This window comes from Gadus chalcogrammus, chromosome 17, assembly GCF_026213295.1.
Source record: "Gadus chalcogrammus isolate NIFS_2021 chromosome 17, NIFS_Gcha_1.0, whole genome shotgun sequence".
In the NCBI taxonomy this organism is placed as follows: Eukaryota; Metazoa; Chordata; class Actinopteri; order Gadiformes; family Gadidae; genus Gadus; species Gadus chalcogrammus.
The window spans coordinates 11,221,787-11,236,544 of record NC_079428.1 but is presented as its reverse complement, the minus strand read 5'-3'; the positions used below and the strand labels follow the sequence as shown (position 1 = coordinate 11,236,544).

The window sequence follows — 14,758 nt, the reverse complement described above, 5'->3', positions numbered from 1 at the left end:
CCCCACATGGACTGATCCAGGCTATACAAGTACCGGATCAGAACCATCTCTGTTATGGTCACCACAGAGATTGGACTGGTCACCTGAATGGTTCCCAAGGATGCCCTGTGTACGCCCCTGGTGGTCCCTTAGCCTAACATCATCACAACCAACCGAATACCCACGGCCCTGGACTCCAGCTCTACGTCCGGGGGAGTATCGGACCCTCAGCGGGGCTCCTGTGGGTGAGTTACCGGAGAGTCAACGACCAATGTATTTCCCTGGTGCTCTTCGACATCCCTGGTCTGGGGAACCTCCTAGTCAAGGTTCTGGTCTCTGGTCCTGGCCTTTGGAGTCCGGACCACCGACTGCCATGTTCCTGTCGCCATATTCCTCCCATTCTCCGGCGATTGCAGCACAGATGGAGTACTCATCTCGGTTCGCCCTAGTACCACCCCCACCACCACCCTTCTCCTCCTACCAGGTCAACATGAAGATGGCACTCCCTAGAGCAGCAACATACAACCCGCCCCACCGAGAGCAGGTCCGTCATGCAGAAGCTTCCCAGAGAGCCTGTCTACGACTGTTACCATGCCCACAGACTCCAGCCCTGTTGACTCCTCAGCCTGATGTCAGTGGCCCCTTCACGCCCACAGTCATCAACCAACCGCCCTTCGCCTCACGAGCCCTCTCCCCTTGGACCTCCTGGTCCAGAACCGACGAAGGAACCCGGTCTGTTCCGTCCTCCCATGACCGTAGCTGCAGAGGTGGTTCTAATCACTGGTTGGCTGAGGAACCAGATTCTGATCTCAGTCTGATTGGACCAATCTTCGCAACCAGCTATAATTTGAGCCTTCAGCCAGACTTCGGCCAGACCTCAGGTGAGTCTGCTAAGGTTCTCAGGGTCAGGTCAGAGGTCATAAGGAGTACCCTGCAGAAACGGAGGGGGAACCGAGCGCAGCTCAATCAGGGTCCAATGGTCAGGGTCGGTGTGTCGCATTTAAAAGTGCATGTATTTGACCTTGCACCTTACATACACGCATACACACACACACACACACACACACACACACACACACACACACACACACACACACACACACACACACACACACACACACACACACACACAAACTACCCTTTATTTAAATACATATTTGACACCTTATCTCCTGCATCCCACATTCTTAGCCCTTCAGAATAATCCTTAATAATGATATATGCACTTTATTGATGTCCTGGGGGGGTAATTCATTCATATAGTCATCAGTAGGTTCTAATAGGATAAATAACCCCGGCTCCTACAATCCCAGTTCATTAATTACAAACATCTTTGGCTTGTTCTTCTCTTGCCTGACGTCACACACAGCGAACGACCAAATAGCAAGGACGTCCACAGGAGATGACCGTGGATTGCTGGAGGGGGCCGGCTTGGACCCACCGAGGAGGAGAAACCGGGGGTCCTACCCCTGGCGTTCCCCCCAGGACCTTGGCCAAATTGAGATACTGGACCCTGTTTTCGTCCATCAGGTCTGGTTGCCATGGGAACAACAGGCCTTTTTTGAAGTGTAGTAAGAGTAATAAGGGATGGAGTTTCACATTGTACGTTTCTTGAATCCATTTGTGTAGATCCCAGATCATGGATCAGAGACCCTGGGTGGGGACTGGTTCAGCGAGGATGATGATGAAGAAGAGGAACCCGAGGAGGAGACATGGACTCGCAGGTTCATGGAGTACCTTGACGAGTTGGTCAAGGATGAGGACTTTGTCTCAACGGTAGACTTCCACCAAAGCAGATCACTTGCATCACATTACCACTCCATAACTCAAATAATGAGCATTTTTTCATTAACAAGGCAGCTTTGCTTTTAATTTTTGAGAGCCTCAGGGTCATTCGGGTCCTTGTATGTCACTTTGACACTCTCCTGACAACACTTTATCAGGCTCATCTGTTAGCTTTCGACATTAACCCCTAGATCCCCCAGGTTTACCCCCTGTATTAGCACCGGGAATCGCGGTAAACTCAATGAAAAAATGAAAACAGTTATGTTTTAACACATGACCATTAACAGTCTGCCGTATTCTTAAAGTGTGATCACAAAGTCCAACGCCCCCTCCCTAACCGGCCCCCCGTTATTCCAAACAACAATTTGATGTGATGAAGCCCGTTGTTTACATTGTCAGGTGGGTCTGATGGTACTGAAATGAACCGTTTGTGTTGGCCGAAGGTGGGCTCCATACTGGACATGGCGTTCCTGGAGACCCCAGAGCCGACGGAGCTGATTGGACCAGAGCACGGAGAGGTGATGTCATTTGCACTTTGTTTGATTGTCACCGTTGCCCCGTGGTTGGCTGCCAGCGCTAAATAGATTACCAGTAATCTATAGAGAGTTAGTGTCATAAATATATGGCCTGTTAAGACCTTTGAGACTGTACCTGTGATAAAGGGCTACACAAATAAGATTGAATTGAGTTCAACCAGTAAGAACTTGGTTTTCAATACCACTGTTTGCAGTTCCCAGTAGCCCTTAAGGAATAGGCCAAGATGCCTGTGGGGAACATACAGAGCATAAGACAAAAGATAACCACCACCAAATGTGGAATCGTTTGTTTCCGTTCTCCAGACGTTTCAAGCAGATATTCAGCAGACACAAGATGGGGGGTCTTTTGGTGACGACGGTGCCATCTCTGAGTCCGACAGCACAGGTTCCCTGGCTGTGGTTGTCCTTAACAGTCATCACACCAATACTCCACCACAGACCGCCGGCTGGACTCCTTCCTGGGCTCCAGAGTCACCGTCGGTCGCACCGGCACCGTCTCATGACGGCAGTGATCAACCCGGATCGGAGGATGTCTGGGAGAGTTGGTTAAAGTCTATGGCTCAACCTCTTACAGCCCTACTTTGTGATCCTCCCATCCCCATGAACGATGGGGAGGTCGAAGCACCTCACCCAAAGGATTCCCCCGACGACCAAGGCACGGGCCTCGAGCCGTTCTGCTCAGAAGTCTTCTCCCTGGGGACGGTCGAGATTGAGAGCCCAAGCCCGGGGACCGAAGGGGCTTTTGAATTTCGTTGGGAGCACTTTGACGCCTCCATCACGGGTGAGTTGTCACTTGACGACTCGAAGTGTGATGACGAAGTACTTCCAACAATGGCCACCTTAGCGTACAAATACCCGTTCCCTTCTCCCCCCAACCTCGCCATCCTCCGCTCACTCAGCCCGCTGGTGTCCCCCAGCAGTCCCAGTGCCAGGGTACCTTCTCCCCTTTCAGGTGGTCACGTCGGTGACCCGTTGATCAGCATCTCAGCAGAACCAAAGAGGAGAGAAGATCCAGAGAACGAGACGCAGGAAGAGGACGAGGGAGGCGCGTTGGACGGCGGCGAGTTGCGACCTGCTCCGTCCGAGGAAGGGTTGCTGGGCGTCACACATGACAAGTTGCCCAGCTGGAGAGACGGGGAACCATGGGATCTTGCTCAGAGCACTGCCTCATCCAAGGATCGATATTCAGATGGCGCAAGAGGCATGGCCGCTCTGCTTGTGGATGCTGGAACTTACGCCCTATTAGAGAACATGAGTGTGAACGCATCCAAAGCCTTTCTTGAATTAGATTTTCAGGTTGATGACACCGGCCTCCCCCCATTAGACATTGCTGATAACGCAGAATATGCGTCTGCAGATCGCGAGCTGGTGCAACCTGAAGACAAAGCCGTTCTTGTGGTTCGCAGTGAAGAAGTGCATGAAGCCGCCTCGTCATGCCCAGGCTACCTCGAGAGTCGACCTGCGTCCACAGATTCTACCGGACCCGCGGAGGGGTGTAGGGCAACAATGTATACGCAACGACCACCAGCCGTTAGCACATTGACTTCTGAACATGGCATTGTGCATCCAGAAAACCAGCAGGCGCCGGGGGCTTCACCTCCCTCACTGGGGGAACGGGCCACGCCCCTCGACCTCGACATGATCCCAGGCGGCTTCCCTTCTGGACCCCTGACAGGAGCCAGTTCTGAAGGTAGAGAGGAGGTGGGAGCAGAGAAAGAAACTTTCGCAGGTGACACATATGCAAGTCCACAGGCATGTGAAGCACATGAGGCAGCCGCTTGGGAGGACAGTCCCATCCTGTCCCCATCGCGTTCCGTGAGAGAGGGAAACGAAAGTCGAAAGAAGGAGGACCAAATCAAGATTTCCAGCCCAATAAAAAGAGGTAAATCGTTACGGAAAATAAGCAGAAGGCTTTGGCCACTAGACGAGGGAGGAACGTTAGAGACCGTGACCAGACCTAGTGACCTTAAAATCCATCAGAATTGTCAGACATCCAACACCTGCAGTACTAATAGAAGATGTAGTCCAAGGTGGACTCTGCAGTTCAAGACAATAAGATCATCATCATCCTCAGGCAAAAACGGGACTGCAAGTCTTCTTCTGGAAGACTACAAGCAAAGACTAGAAAACGCACGAACTCCAGGAGAGGAAAGCAGCCACAAAACCCCAGATAAATCCCTGCGAGGGAGGCCGAGGAAGGTGCTTTTCTCAGGCCCCGAATTATGTCCCATGGCAATCCCTTGTGTTAATCCAGGGTCAGTCCATCTGACCAGAATGAAGAGACATAAACTCCCGACAGAGAAAGAGAAGGAAAGGGCAATTTACAATTTCACACTCAGAGATTTAAGGGCTAAAACTCTATTGACTGAAAAATCAGGTTTAACGCCCAAACAGAGAATGGAAAATTCGAATAAGAGTAAAACAGAGGAGAGGGAGATGGCAATGACGTCCAAGAAGGCTCCCAGGACCAGCCCCAGGCTGAGGAACCGTAGCAAAACGCAGAGCCCCCTGAGGCTGCCCCGACGGAGGACCACCGCTCTGGGGAAAGTAGGGTCCGGGCCCAGAGAGATAACTGCGTTGTCCGACACGCCAGGTCTGCACACACCGAGGCCAACGAGGCGGTTGAAAAGAGATCCGGCGAATCAGGACGCCCCCGGCAGTCCCCCACCAAGTCCCGCGGGTGAACTAAGGAATGGTCCGACGGACGACAAGAGGAAAGAAGACGAGAATGAGGAAAGGATGTCAAGTCCGAGGAAAAGGTCAAGGGGACTTGCAGTGAAAGAGAACGGCGACATCGTCCCGCTCCAGAGTCCCGTGAGGGAACGAAGGAAGTGTCGAATGTATGACGAAGACGAAAAGGAAAAGATCCCGAGTCCGACAAAAAGATCAAGAAGGGGAAGGGTCGATGGGGAGGAAGACCGAGGGGGCTCGAGGAAACCGAATCCTGACCGGGAAAAGCGCAGCAAGCAACGTGTAACAGTAGCCGCGGGACGGGAGGGAACAGCCAGGGAGCGTAACAGATTCCCAAGATGGGAAATGAGAAGGTGCAGCCGAAGTTACTCAACGAGGTGGAAGATTTCTCATCTGGGGTAAGCCGAGGTCATCGGTTGGGAGGAGACATTGGAGGGTTAAGAAGGCAGTAGATCATAAGGGTGGTGCTTAGAGCGAAGGATGGTGTGGGTATGCCTGCCTTTATATGAGATGCACTTTTGAGACATTTTTGTAACGCCAATAAAATGAGACCGCTAGACGTGTGGATATAATTTAAGATTCACAGTTTAATAGGTTGAATGTAAAAATATATTAATATGCATACAAAAAACACTTATTGTACATAAAACAGTTTCAAACAACAATGGATTCAACACACACATGCAGGCAAGCCGCCAAGGAGGTAAAGAAAATATAAAAATGATTTACACCATAGCGACACAATGTTTCCCTTTTTGGCCCTGTGGAAGTCAATGAATATACATCAGCTTATGATCGGAGCATTTAGTAAACAGACTTTATGGCTTTTCATTAAAAAGTCAGATTCCTTCCAACATAAAAATAGTTCTATGTATTAACAAAAGATTTAAAATAAATCTGCATAACTCCTTCACAGCTTTGCTGAAACATTATTGCACTTTAGGAGAAAATAAACTATTTCTACCAAGCCCAGAGTTGTGTTTGAGCAGAATGTACCGTAGGAAGTCACAGGACTCGCCTAGCAACAGGCCTATTGCCTGCCACGAAAAACTGATCACAAAAGGCACTCGCAAGATGCCCCGAACACACACGCCTCAGTCTGTCTTCTTATTGGACGAGGGAGTCGTGTTGCCGTTGGACATGTTTCTGTTGTTGTTGACCACCTTCCCATTGGTGGAGGAGGAGCAGGGTGGCGGAGAGCCCGCCTCCTCAGGCTTCAGGTATTGGTTTACCACCACCTGATAGGTCGGGTGGGTTGTGAGCACTCTCAGCAGATCCTCTGAAAGGGATATGAAGACACAACAACTGTTAGTCTCTAATCACCGGTTTTATTTGAGATGACCGAAACGGTCCATGACATTTTTTTAACAAGTTTATATATGGAAATGCCCAAAATGTATTATTTGTTTATATTATTTATGCCCATATGATGTAGGATACATTTATATTTAAATCTGCCAGTGTTGGGAAACATAAACTAAACTAAAGAAATATGATTAATGCAATATTCAAAAGAAAACAGATGGATTGGGTCATTTCACATGATAATTCATCAACTTCAAAGTCAACCGTTATTTTTATTACATTGAATATAACCGGTCCACCCACCTTCAGTAAGCTGGTCATCCCTGGATGCAGCGGCATAGAGCTGAGCCGTGTCGCGCTGTGCAGCGCCCAACAGTGCCCCCATGAGGCCAGACAGCGCCTCTGCAGGCAGGTGGCCTCGGCACTCTGGGTCGTACATCTGCAAGACAAGTTGGGATGCGTTCAACAAAAACAGGCTCCAACAACGCGTCTGTCACATGGATAAATCAAATTAGTGCAAAGTGCACCAAGTTTTTTTTATCATCATGTTTTTATTGGCATAGTAGCGTATATTAAAACATATACAAACATGCAGGTTGTGAAAGGACTTAGTTTGGGAACATCTTTTTTTCTACTATTTGTTGAAACTTGAGCTGACTTTCAACAGCACCAGAGAAAGGTGACATGATTTTCACACAAACATTTCAGTCATATCACTATTTAAACATTTCATTGGGTTTGTGTGCATAAAAGGTTTCGGAAATCTAGGGGACAACAACCAAGAGGAGTTGAGGGACATACGTTGAACGCCACATGCAGGATGGATTTGAACGCCGTGAAGCCCGAGGCCGTGGAGAGGCTGAGGTATAGGTGTCTGAGGTCCACCGTGTTGTCCTGAAATTAAACAGAGCACAACATATAACCAGTCGTTCCTAGGCGTTTAAAGACCCACACATCAATCTATAAAGAAGAACAACTCCTGAACATGTCCAGTGCTGTGCAACCAAACATCTCTAGGACACAGGGGTCCCACTGGCGCCCAGTAGGACCTTCAAACGTATTTAAAACAAGAGATAAAACATAAAAGTACACGAAGCAATTTCATCCAAAAATGACACACTGATCAGTTCTGTCCCCAAACACGCTTCATTAGGCAGCGGGCAGTGCTGGGGGCCCACAAGGGCTGGGGGCCACTCGATGACCCTGAGGGGGACCCCGTACCGTCTTCAAGCAGCGGGCAGGCCTCGAGGCCCGTGGCTGGCCCTCGGGAGCACCCCTTACCTTAGTGTAGAGGGCGCAGATCTGCCCGGCGGTCAGCGGCTGCTCCAGACACAACATGGCCGCCAGCTCCTCGGGCCCCGCCTTCAGGCCCAGGGCGCCCGAGAGACGCGCGTCCAGCACGCCACGCAGCGCCGCCAGGGCCTCGGCCACGCACACGCTGAGGGCGGGAGGAAGGGAAGGGTTTAAAGGGCGTTTGGAACACCCAGTGCACGCAGGATATGACATCAACGCTGATGCGCCATTTTGACCGCTTGCATCCAAAAAGGGAAACACCTTCGAGTGTTTACATTCTTTGAAATCCTCGGCCAGCCGGTGAGGACACCAGGAACTGACAACTCCTCCCCCATTTAACTGAACTCTGCCTCTAGCCCCACACCCACTCACCCATCGCGTCGAAGCAGGGACAGGGCAGCCTTGGCAGGGGGCTCCACCGGGAGGGAGAGACCCCCCAGCTTCCTGACCGGCACCCGGCCCTCCATCACGTAGTCTGTAGCCGGGAGCCCCAGACAACTGCAGAGTGGTACAATTAGGGGTTTTGTAACTCCGCCTCTGTCTAGCATTGTTCAGACTACTACAAGAAGAGGGTGATTCGCCACCAGGGATGGAAATTAACACCCGCCACACGCCATTTGCGGGTGAATTTGTAGGGTGGCGGGTGAATCGTGTCACTTCATCCGCCACTGTGTCGGGTAATACTTTCCAGTCAGGTCCGATCAAATTTGCATATTCAATACAGTCGTCATACGGCGCAGCACAGTTCCACAACCATTACTGTCAACATCCGAAAAAAGTAAATTTCCATCCCTTTTAGCCACCCACCTTTTTCGCACATGGCAACAAACCAGACAAATACAATATTTTCGAAATTAGAAAAATACAACGATCCATATTCATCGTCTCAAATATAAATACATGGCTTCCGCTGATTCAACAGCAGGGAGTCAATTAAGTACGAGTCGATGAACAATGACTTGACTCACATTCGGGTCATAAAAGGTGGCATGTCTTACCTGGCCATAAGTTTCTGGACGTTGTTGGCGTAGAGGTTCGGGTCGTCCTTTTCCTCCTGGGAGGGACTGTACACCGGAAGGTACTGGAAAACAACGACGCACACACTCAGACCACGTCCAAAAAAAAACGACTTCTTATGCCGCGTTTCCAATGCAGGGTACGGAACGGTTCAGTTCGCAAAGGTGCGGTAGGGAGGGGCCGGTATAGCCCAGCTCAGTTCCGAGGTCGAGTTTCCACCGCCGACAGTACCCTTTAAGGTAGGCCGGATGTCGATCGCCGCGGCAGCTACGTAAACATCGTAAACAACGTCTACCTCCCCAAGAATGCAGACGAACGTCTCCACCTCCTTGTTCGCCCAAGCAAGCGTTTTACGCGACATGTTAATTGTAAAGAATAATACCTCGAGGCTACTGTTTGTTTGTTTTTATCCCCACGTCGCCCGGAAGTGATGATTCTGTCGACCAATCAACAGAGGGGGTGTGTAGCTAGAATTTTCCCGGGACCCTTTCAGGCGTCTCGTCTCGTTTTCAGTACCCCAACGGAGGAGTCCTGAAAACGAGGCCAAAACGGGTACAGCCAAGTCCGGGTCACGCCCACTTTTGCCGGTGGAAGCGCAACCCGTACCGCACCTTCGCGGAGCGATCCGTTCCGCACCCTGCAGTGGAAACGCAGACTTATTTTCCTCTCTGGCGAGAACTCGTTCTGAAGGAGATCTCGTTCTGAATGAGATCTCGTGCCATGAGGGATCTAACGGTGTGTGGTCTTACCTCGACTGTGACCCGGGTGTAGAACTGGGACATGGTGTGCCACAGGGCTTCCACCCTGATGAGCAGACAGACAATAATACACCGAGTTAACCAGACAGTCAACACCGAACTGCAATGGGGCCAATCACTGGTGGGAGGAGCCTTAGAAGGTGTTCCGATTGGTTAGGTTCTAGGGTGGGTCAGTGTAGTACATCCAATCACAGGCCCATGCTAATATTTCTGGTCTAATATCTTAATTTACAGTCGTTACTCAAAAGGGCGTGTAGTCTTTATATTCATTAAGACAACTTAAAGAGCTCCTCCCAACCAGGTGAGGCCATAATCAAATCTACCATTGTGACATCAAGTGGGGAGTTTCCACCATTTTGCCTGATGGATTGATCAGCCTACCAGTTGGTACATAGTGAACTTGGTTAATCAAAATCATACCTGGTGGTAAAATAGGGGCCCTTGAACAGTGTCCATCATAACACCCTACAGTCTAAAGTGGAAACCCGTTGAGACCAACTTAAAGGCTGTGCAAATGAAGTTGAAAACAAGAAACAAATAGTCGGGACTCACCAAGTGGTCCCCTTGTAAGTCCAGCGCATGGTATCCTAGCAACAACACAGAGATGGCTTGATTAAGCAGCGAACAGGAAGTTCCACCGGCGTGTGTGTGGCCATAATAAATCAATGACCTACATGCAACCACCACGAGGGGACAGACAAACAGACCTCGCCTTAAAAAGCAAACACATTATAACGATTCCCCAATGTCAAAGTCCTTAACCGGGAGCAGGGGCAAGAAGATTTTTAATTTTTAATTTGTTTTTTGGTACAACAAACGATTGGAGTTTGTTCTTTACACCCGTTCAAATGTCCAACCGTTTTTTCAGTCGTTCAAGTGATAGTTGCTGCAGTATGAGTGATACCCGTCTGATATCTTGTGTGAGGTGGGTGACGGTGCAGGCGTTGTGAGGGGGCGTGTGTGTGTTTTGTGAGTGTGAACTCTCACCAGCTTGTTGGGGTAGGACAGCAGCACCGGCTGGACTGGACCTCCCGCAAGAAAAGCACCTGGAACCAGATGAGTTAGTGAGACGGACGGGGAGGGATTTCAGAGAGACAAAAAGACAGAAAAGATCAGTCAGAGAGATCTGATTGGCTGGAAAGAGAGGGGCGAGAGACAGAGACAAGGTGAGAGGGAGAGAGAGCAACAGGGAGACAAGGAGAATCCGGTAGAGAGACGGACAGAGACCAAAGCGATCCAACGTACCGGGTTTGAACTTCATGAGCACTGTCCCGTTGGTGGTGGTGCCCTCTGGGAATATCAGCATCTAAAGAACACAACCCACATCATCATTAACACACACAAACACAGCAGACACACCTGAAAACCCCACCCACAACAACTAAAAGCCAAAGAATAAAGAGGCTAGTTGAATGACACTCTAATCCAAGTGTTAAACAGCATGAGTGCATATAATTCTTGGCCTGGCCCCGGTACGAATCGACCACAAAACCCTGGCAGTTTAGAACTATTTGTTTCACAAACAAAACTCAGGCCAAAGAGGTCAATGAGGAACAACAAACAAAAACACCAAGCGGATCGCCAAGATAAGATGAAGGTCTCTAAAGGTGACCACAAAAGATCCCATGGATCCACGACGACTAACCAACTAGACAGGACTACAGCAGACAGGTAGAGTAGAGACAGACAGTTGCTGGGGGGAGACAGGTAATAGAGTAGAGAAAAACAGGTGGTAGAGAGACAGATAGACAGGCATTGAAGACAGATAGTAGAGACAGACATGCAGCGGAGACAGACGGGCAGTAGAGACAGACGGGCAGTAGAGACAGACGGGCAGTAGAGACAGACGGGCAGTAGAGACAGACGGGCAGTAGAGACAGACGGGCAGTAGAGACAGACAGGTAGTAGAGACAGACAGGCAGTAGAGACAGACGGGAAGTAGAGACAGAAGGGTAGTAGACACAGACGGGTAGTGGAGACAGACAGGCAGTAGAGACAGACAGGCAGTAGAGACAGACGGGCAGTAGAGACAGACAGACGGGTAGTAGAGACAGACAGACGGGTAGTAGAGACAGACAGACGGGTAGTAGAGACAGACAGGCAGTAGAGACAGACAGGCAGTAGAGACAGACAGGCAGTAGAGACAGACAGACGGGTGCTCACCTGAGGCCAGTATCCGTTGGAGGTGAGCCTCTCCTTGATCTGGGTCACAGCCTTCCTCCTGGACTCTGGGTCCTTACGGCTGACCACCACAGACTGGTTGAACCCCAGGAGGGCTGGGAACACAACAACACACGTTACGCAACACGTTTAGTAAACCACAGGGAGAGACCAGCCCGGGACGACTGGGAGAGGGGGAGAGAGGCTGGGGGGGGGGGGGGGGGGGGGGGGGGAAGAGAGAGAGCGAGAGCGAGAGAGAGAGAGAGAGACTGGGGGAGAGAGAGAGAGAGAGAGAGAGAGAGAGAGGGGAGAGAGACTGGGGGAGAGAGAGGGGAGAGAGACTGGGGGAGAGAGAGGGGAGATAGAAAGGGGCACTGAGAGGGGAAGTGAAGAAGTTAGGCAGAGCGTGAGAGAGAATGTTTAACTTCAGCGTACTTTGCATGTTTAAGTTTTTCTCCCTTCAGCTGTGTGGACAGATTTGCCCCAGAGGAATTGTGTGTGTGTGTGTGTCTGTTTATGCTGGTGTGTTTGTGTTGAGGCATGCATATTTGCACACATGCATAACTCTTCATGAATAATCCTTTTCTCCCTAAGGTAGGGGTCATCTTGCTCTGTGATGCCTAGCGGTAGATATTTGGGGATTGAATCCCACACTCTCCAACTGGGAGTCCCACCAGTCACTAGACGAGACTGAACAGGGGACAGTCCCAATTACAACTCCTATACAGAGCATTTCCTCTCCAAAACAAGAAATTCCTGCTCTTGGGTTCTCGGTTCCTGCTGTGAACCACTGACCTGCCCTGTGTAACCCTTTCCGCCTGCTGTCAAGTTGCCCAATCAACACGCCACCATTAAATGGTGACTCAATAAAGGTGCAGCTAGATTAACTAATCTGGGGATGAGGTCAAGGATGCAATGCTGCTGCAACCCGCCCCCTCAGCTAACCATCCCAATATCTAGCTCCATCTTCCCCATTCAGAACTTTTCGAACTTTTGTATGCTTGAGTTTTCAAGCATCAAAGGTGGTCCACCTGAGTGGGGCAAAGCAACCCTGTTTGAGTCTCGAAGACCATGACTTGGACCAGTCCAGAATCAGACTAGGTCGTGACCAGAAGAAGACCAGACCAATAGCCTGAGCAGACCCAAACCAAACCTAGACCCAAAGAAATGACAGAGCCCACCCCAAACCCAAACGAGACCCGTCGCCTTACCTCCGATGACGGGCAGGTTGACGTTCTCTGAGCGGGACACCACGGTGGCCAGCTGGGTGGGCATCAGGATCACCATGTCCAGGAAAGAGCTGTGGGGCGCCACCACGAGCGCTGGGGCCTCTTTTACGTCAGCGCGCCGACCCTTCACCTCGATCCACACGAAGCCCAGGGTGAAGAACATGACCCGGTTGATGCTCAACATCATCGCGTGGAGCAGCCAGCATCGCCAGCCACGGATGGGTCGCGACAGCTCCTCCTCGGACAGGCCGGCCGTTCGCAGCAGTGCTATCGGCCACATGAGCAGGAATAACAGGACAACAACAACCAAGCGGAGCGGGAACAGCACGCTGCCCAAAATAATCCCCTGGTGCCGGGGGAGAGAGACACGAAAATAGCATTAGAAAACATTCCTGCGGAGCCTCCTTATGTAAACGTTCCTAGTTTTACGATTTCAAAACCTGTGGTTTAAAACCTGTGCAGAAGATCACGTTATGTTTGCGAATCAGGTGATTGTTTAAATATGAAGAAAAAGGTGCAGCCAGCGTGATTAATCCAATTTCTTGCAAAACGAGTATTGTCAGTATGTGCAACAACTGCAACAGCTCATCTCTTTAGTTATGACACACCGGTACAGCTCGGGGAAGGGGGGGGGGGGTATAAGTACGCCATCTGTTGACCCCTCCATTACCTCCACAATAAGAGCGGTCCTGTGCTCACCTTGATCCGGTGGGCCGTGGGCAGCCTCACCCGGTGAATGAACGGATGGGGGTACTCGGTGGTGGCGGCGTGGCCGTCCCTTTTCTCCATAGCGACTACAAAAAAAAACCTTAATGACAATTAAGAACAGACAAAGTCACTATAGGATCATTAAAGATATATAGGACGAAAACTGGCGCGAAGAAGGAGTCCAAACACTTACCCTTGTGGGTGATATTCCAGGTATACGTGTCGCTGCTCTGAACTGCGACTGAAACAAGTGCGTACTGAGTGCCTGCCTGGTGGACGCGACGTGCAACGCGTGCGAACCGGTGAAATCCAAACGTAACAACAAAAATACGGTGACGCAAAACGTGGTCAAAAAGTTTGTGGTTTAAAAAGACAAAGACGAGTGAAAAATAAAGCGAAAACAGTTGATTAAAAAGCACAACGTCCTCCGTACACACATGGACCACATGGAGACCTGCCAGTGGCGAAGGTCATCGTTCTTTAAACCTTACTCTTTAACCCGGCCGGCCACGCCCCAAATCTGACAGCTCGGCCCACCCTACGGGTCCGACCGGTCCCTGGAACCATCCCTCAAAACACGCCCGTACCCTCCTGTGTATGTGCGTGTATTGGGGGAGAGTTTCTCTATATTAAAAAAAAATGGTCACATGTATGACATAACATAAATATCTAAAAGTCGCTTTTCATATTAGGAATTCTTAGACACAGCTTTTAGTACGTGTTCCTTAATGCTTCCCTAATGTTGTGCTCATAAGCCATATGAATATCTTATCCCCACCAAGGAGAAGGAAGCTTTGTTCCACCTGGATTCTCTCGTTCGACTCCTACCCCACCCAGAGCTGTTGTTCTCACCAAGGTGTTGCGATACCAACTACTCAAACTCTCTCCCTTTTTCTTTCTCGCTCTCACACACACACACACCCTCTCAAACACTCTCTCTCTCTCTATCAAACACACACACACACACACCCTCCCAAACAAGTCTCTCTCTCTCTCTCTCTCTCTATCAAACACACACATACACACACTAATGCCATAGGGCTGCATTCCAATTTTTCCTTGTGTCTCCAAAACTCCACATTGATCATGGAAGGGAACCTGAACAACCAATAATAAACTATAATGCTGAAATCGGTAGCCCCTTTCCTGAGGACACAAGGTATTAACATGTGGGAGACACTGACCATGAGATAAATGTGTTCCATATAAATGAACAGATACTTTAGATAGATCTCACATTTCAACCAATTTCCTTCTGAATTAAACACCTTTAAATGTTTTGCTGAAACGAAAAACT

The 14,758-nt window shown here is 49.9% G+C and overlaps 1 protein-coding gene across 2 annotated transcripts; it reads right to left on the bottom strand.

Annotated features, from left to right (window-relative positions):
• Window positions 1–5,546: 5,546 nt before the first annotated feature.
• Window positions 5,547–13,992, bottom strand: lpcat4 (lysophosphatidylcholine acyltransferase 4). 2 transcript variants are annotated; one of them, XM_056575667.1, is made up of 14 exons: window positions 13,653–13,992; window positions 13,453–13,560; window positions 12,736–13,099; window positions 11,528–11,640; window positions 10,610–10,670; window positions 10,352–10,410; window positions 9,917–9,951; window positions 9,356–9,410; window positions 8,588–8,670; window positions 7,962–8,087; window positions 7,578–7,734; window positions 7,098–7,190; window positions 6,600–6,735; window positions 5,547–6,270 (listed from the first exon to the last, which is right to left on the bottom strand). In XM_056575667.1, exons 2-14 carry the CDS (start codon window positions 13,540–13,542, stop codon window positions 6,086–6,088), a joined length of 1,557 nt encoding a protein of 518 aa, XP_056431642.1. In that variant the 5' UTR covers window positions 13,543–13,560; window positions 13,653–13,992; the 3' UTR covers window positions 5,547–6,085. The 2 variants fall into 2 exon arrangements, with proteins under 2 accessions (XP_056431642.1, XP_056431643.1); XM_056575668.1 differs by having other exon boundaries at window positions 13,453–13,547; window positions 13,655–13,992.
• Window positions 13,993–14,758: the final 766 nt, after the last annotated feature.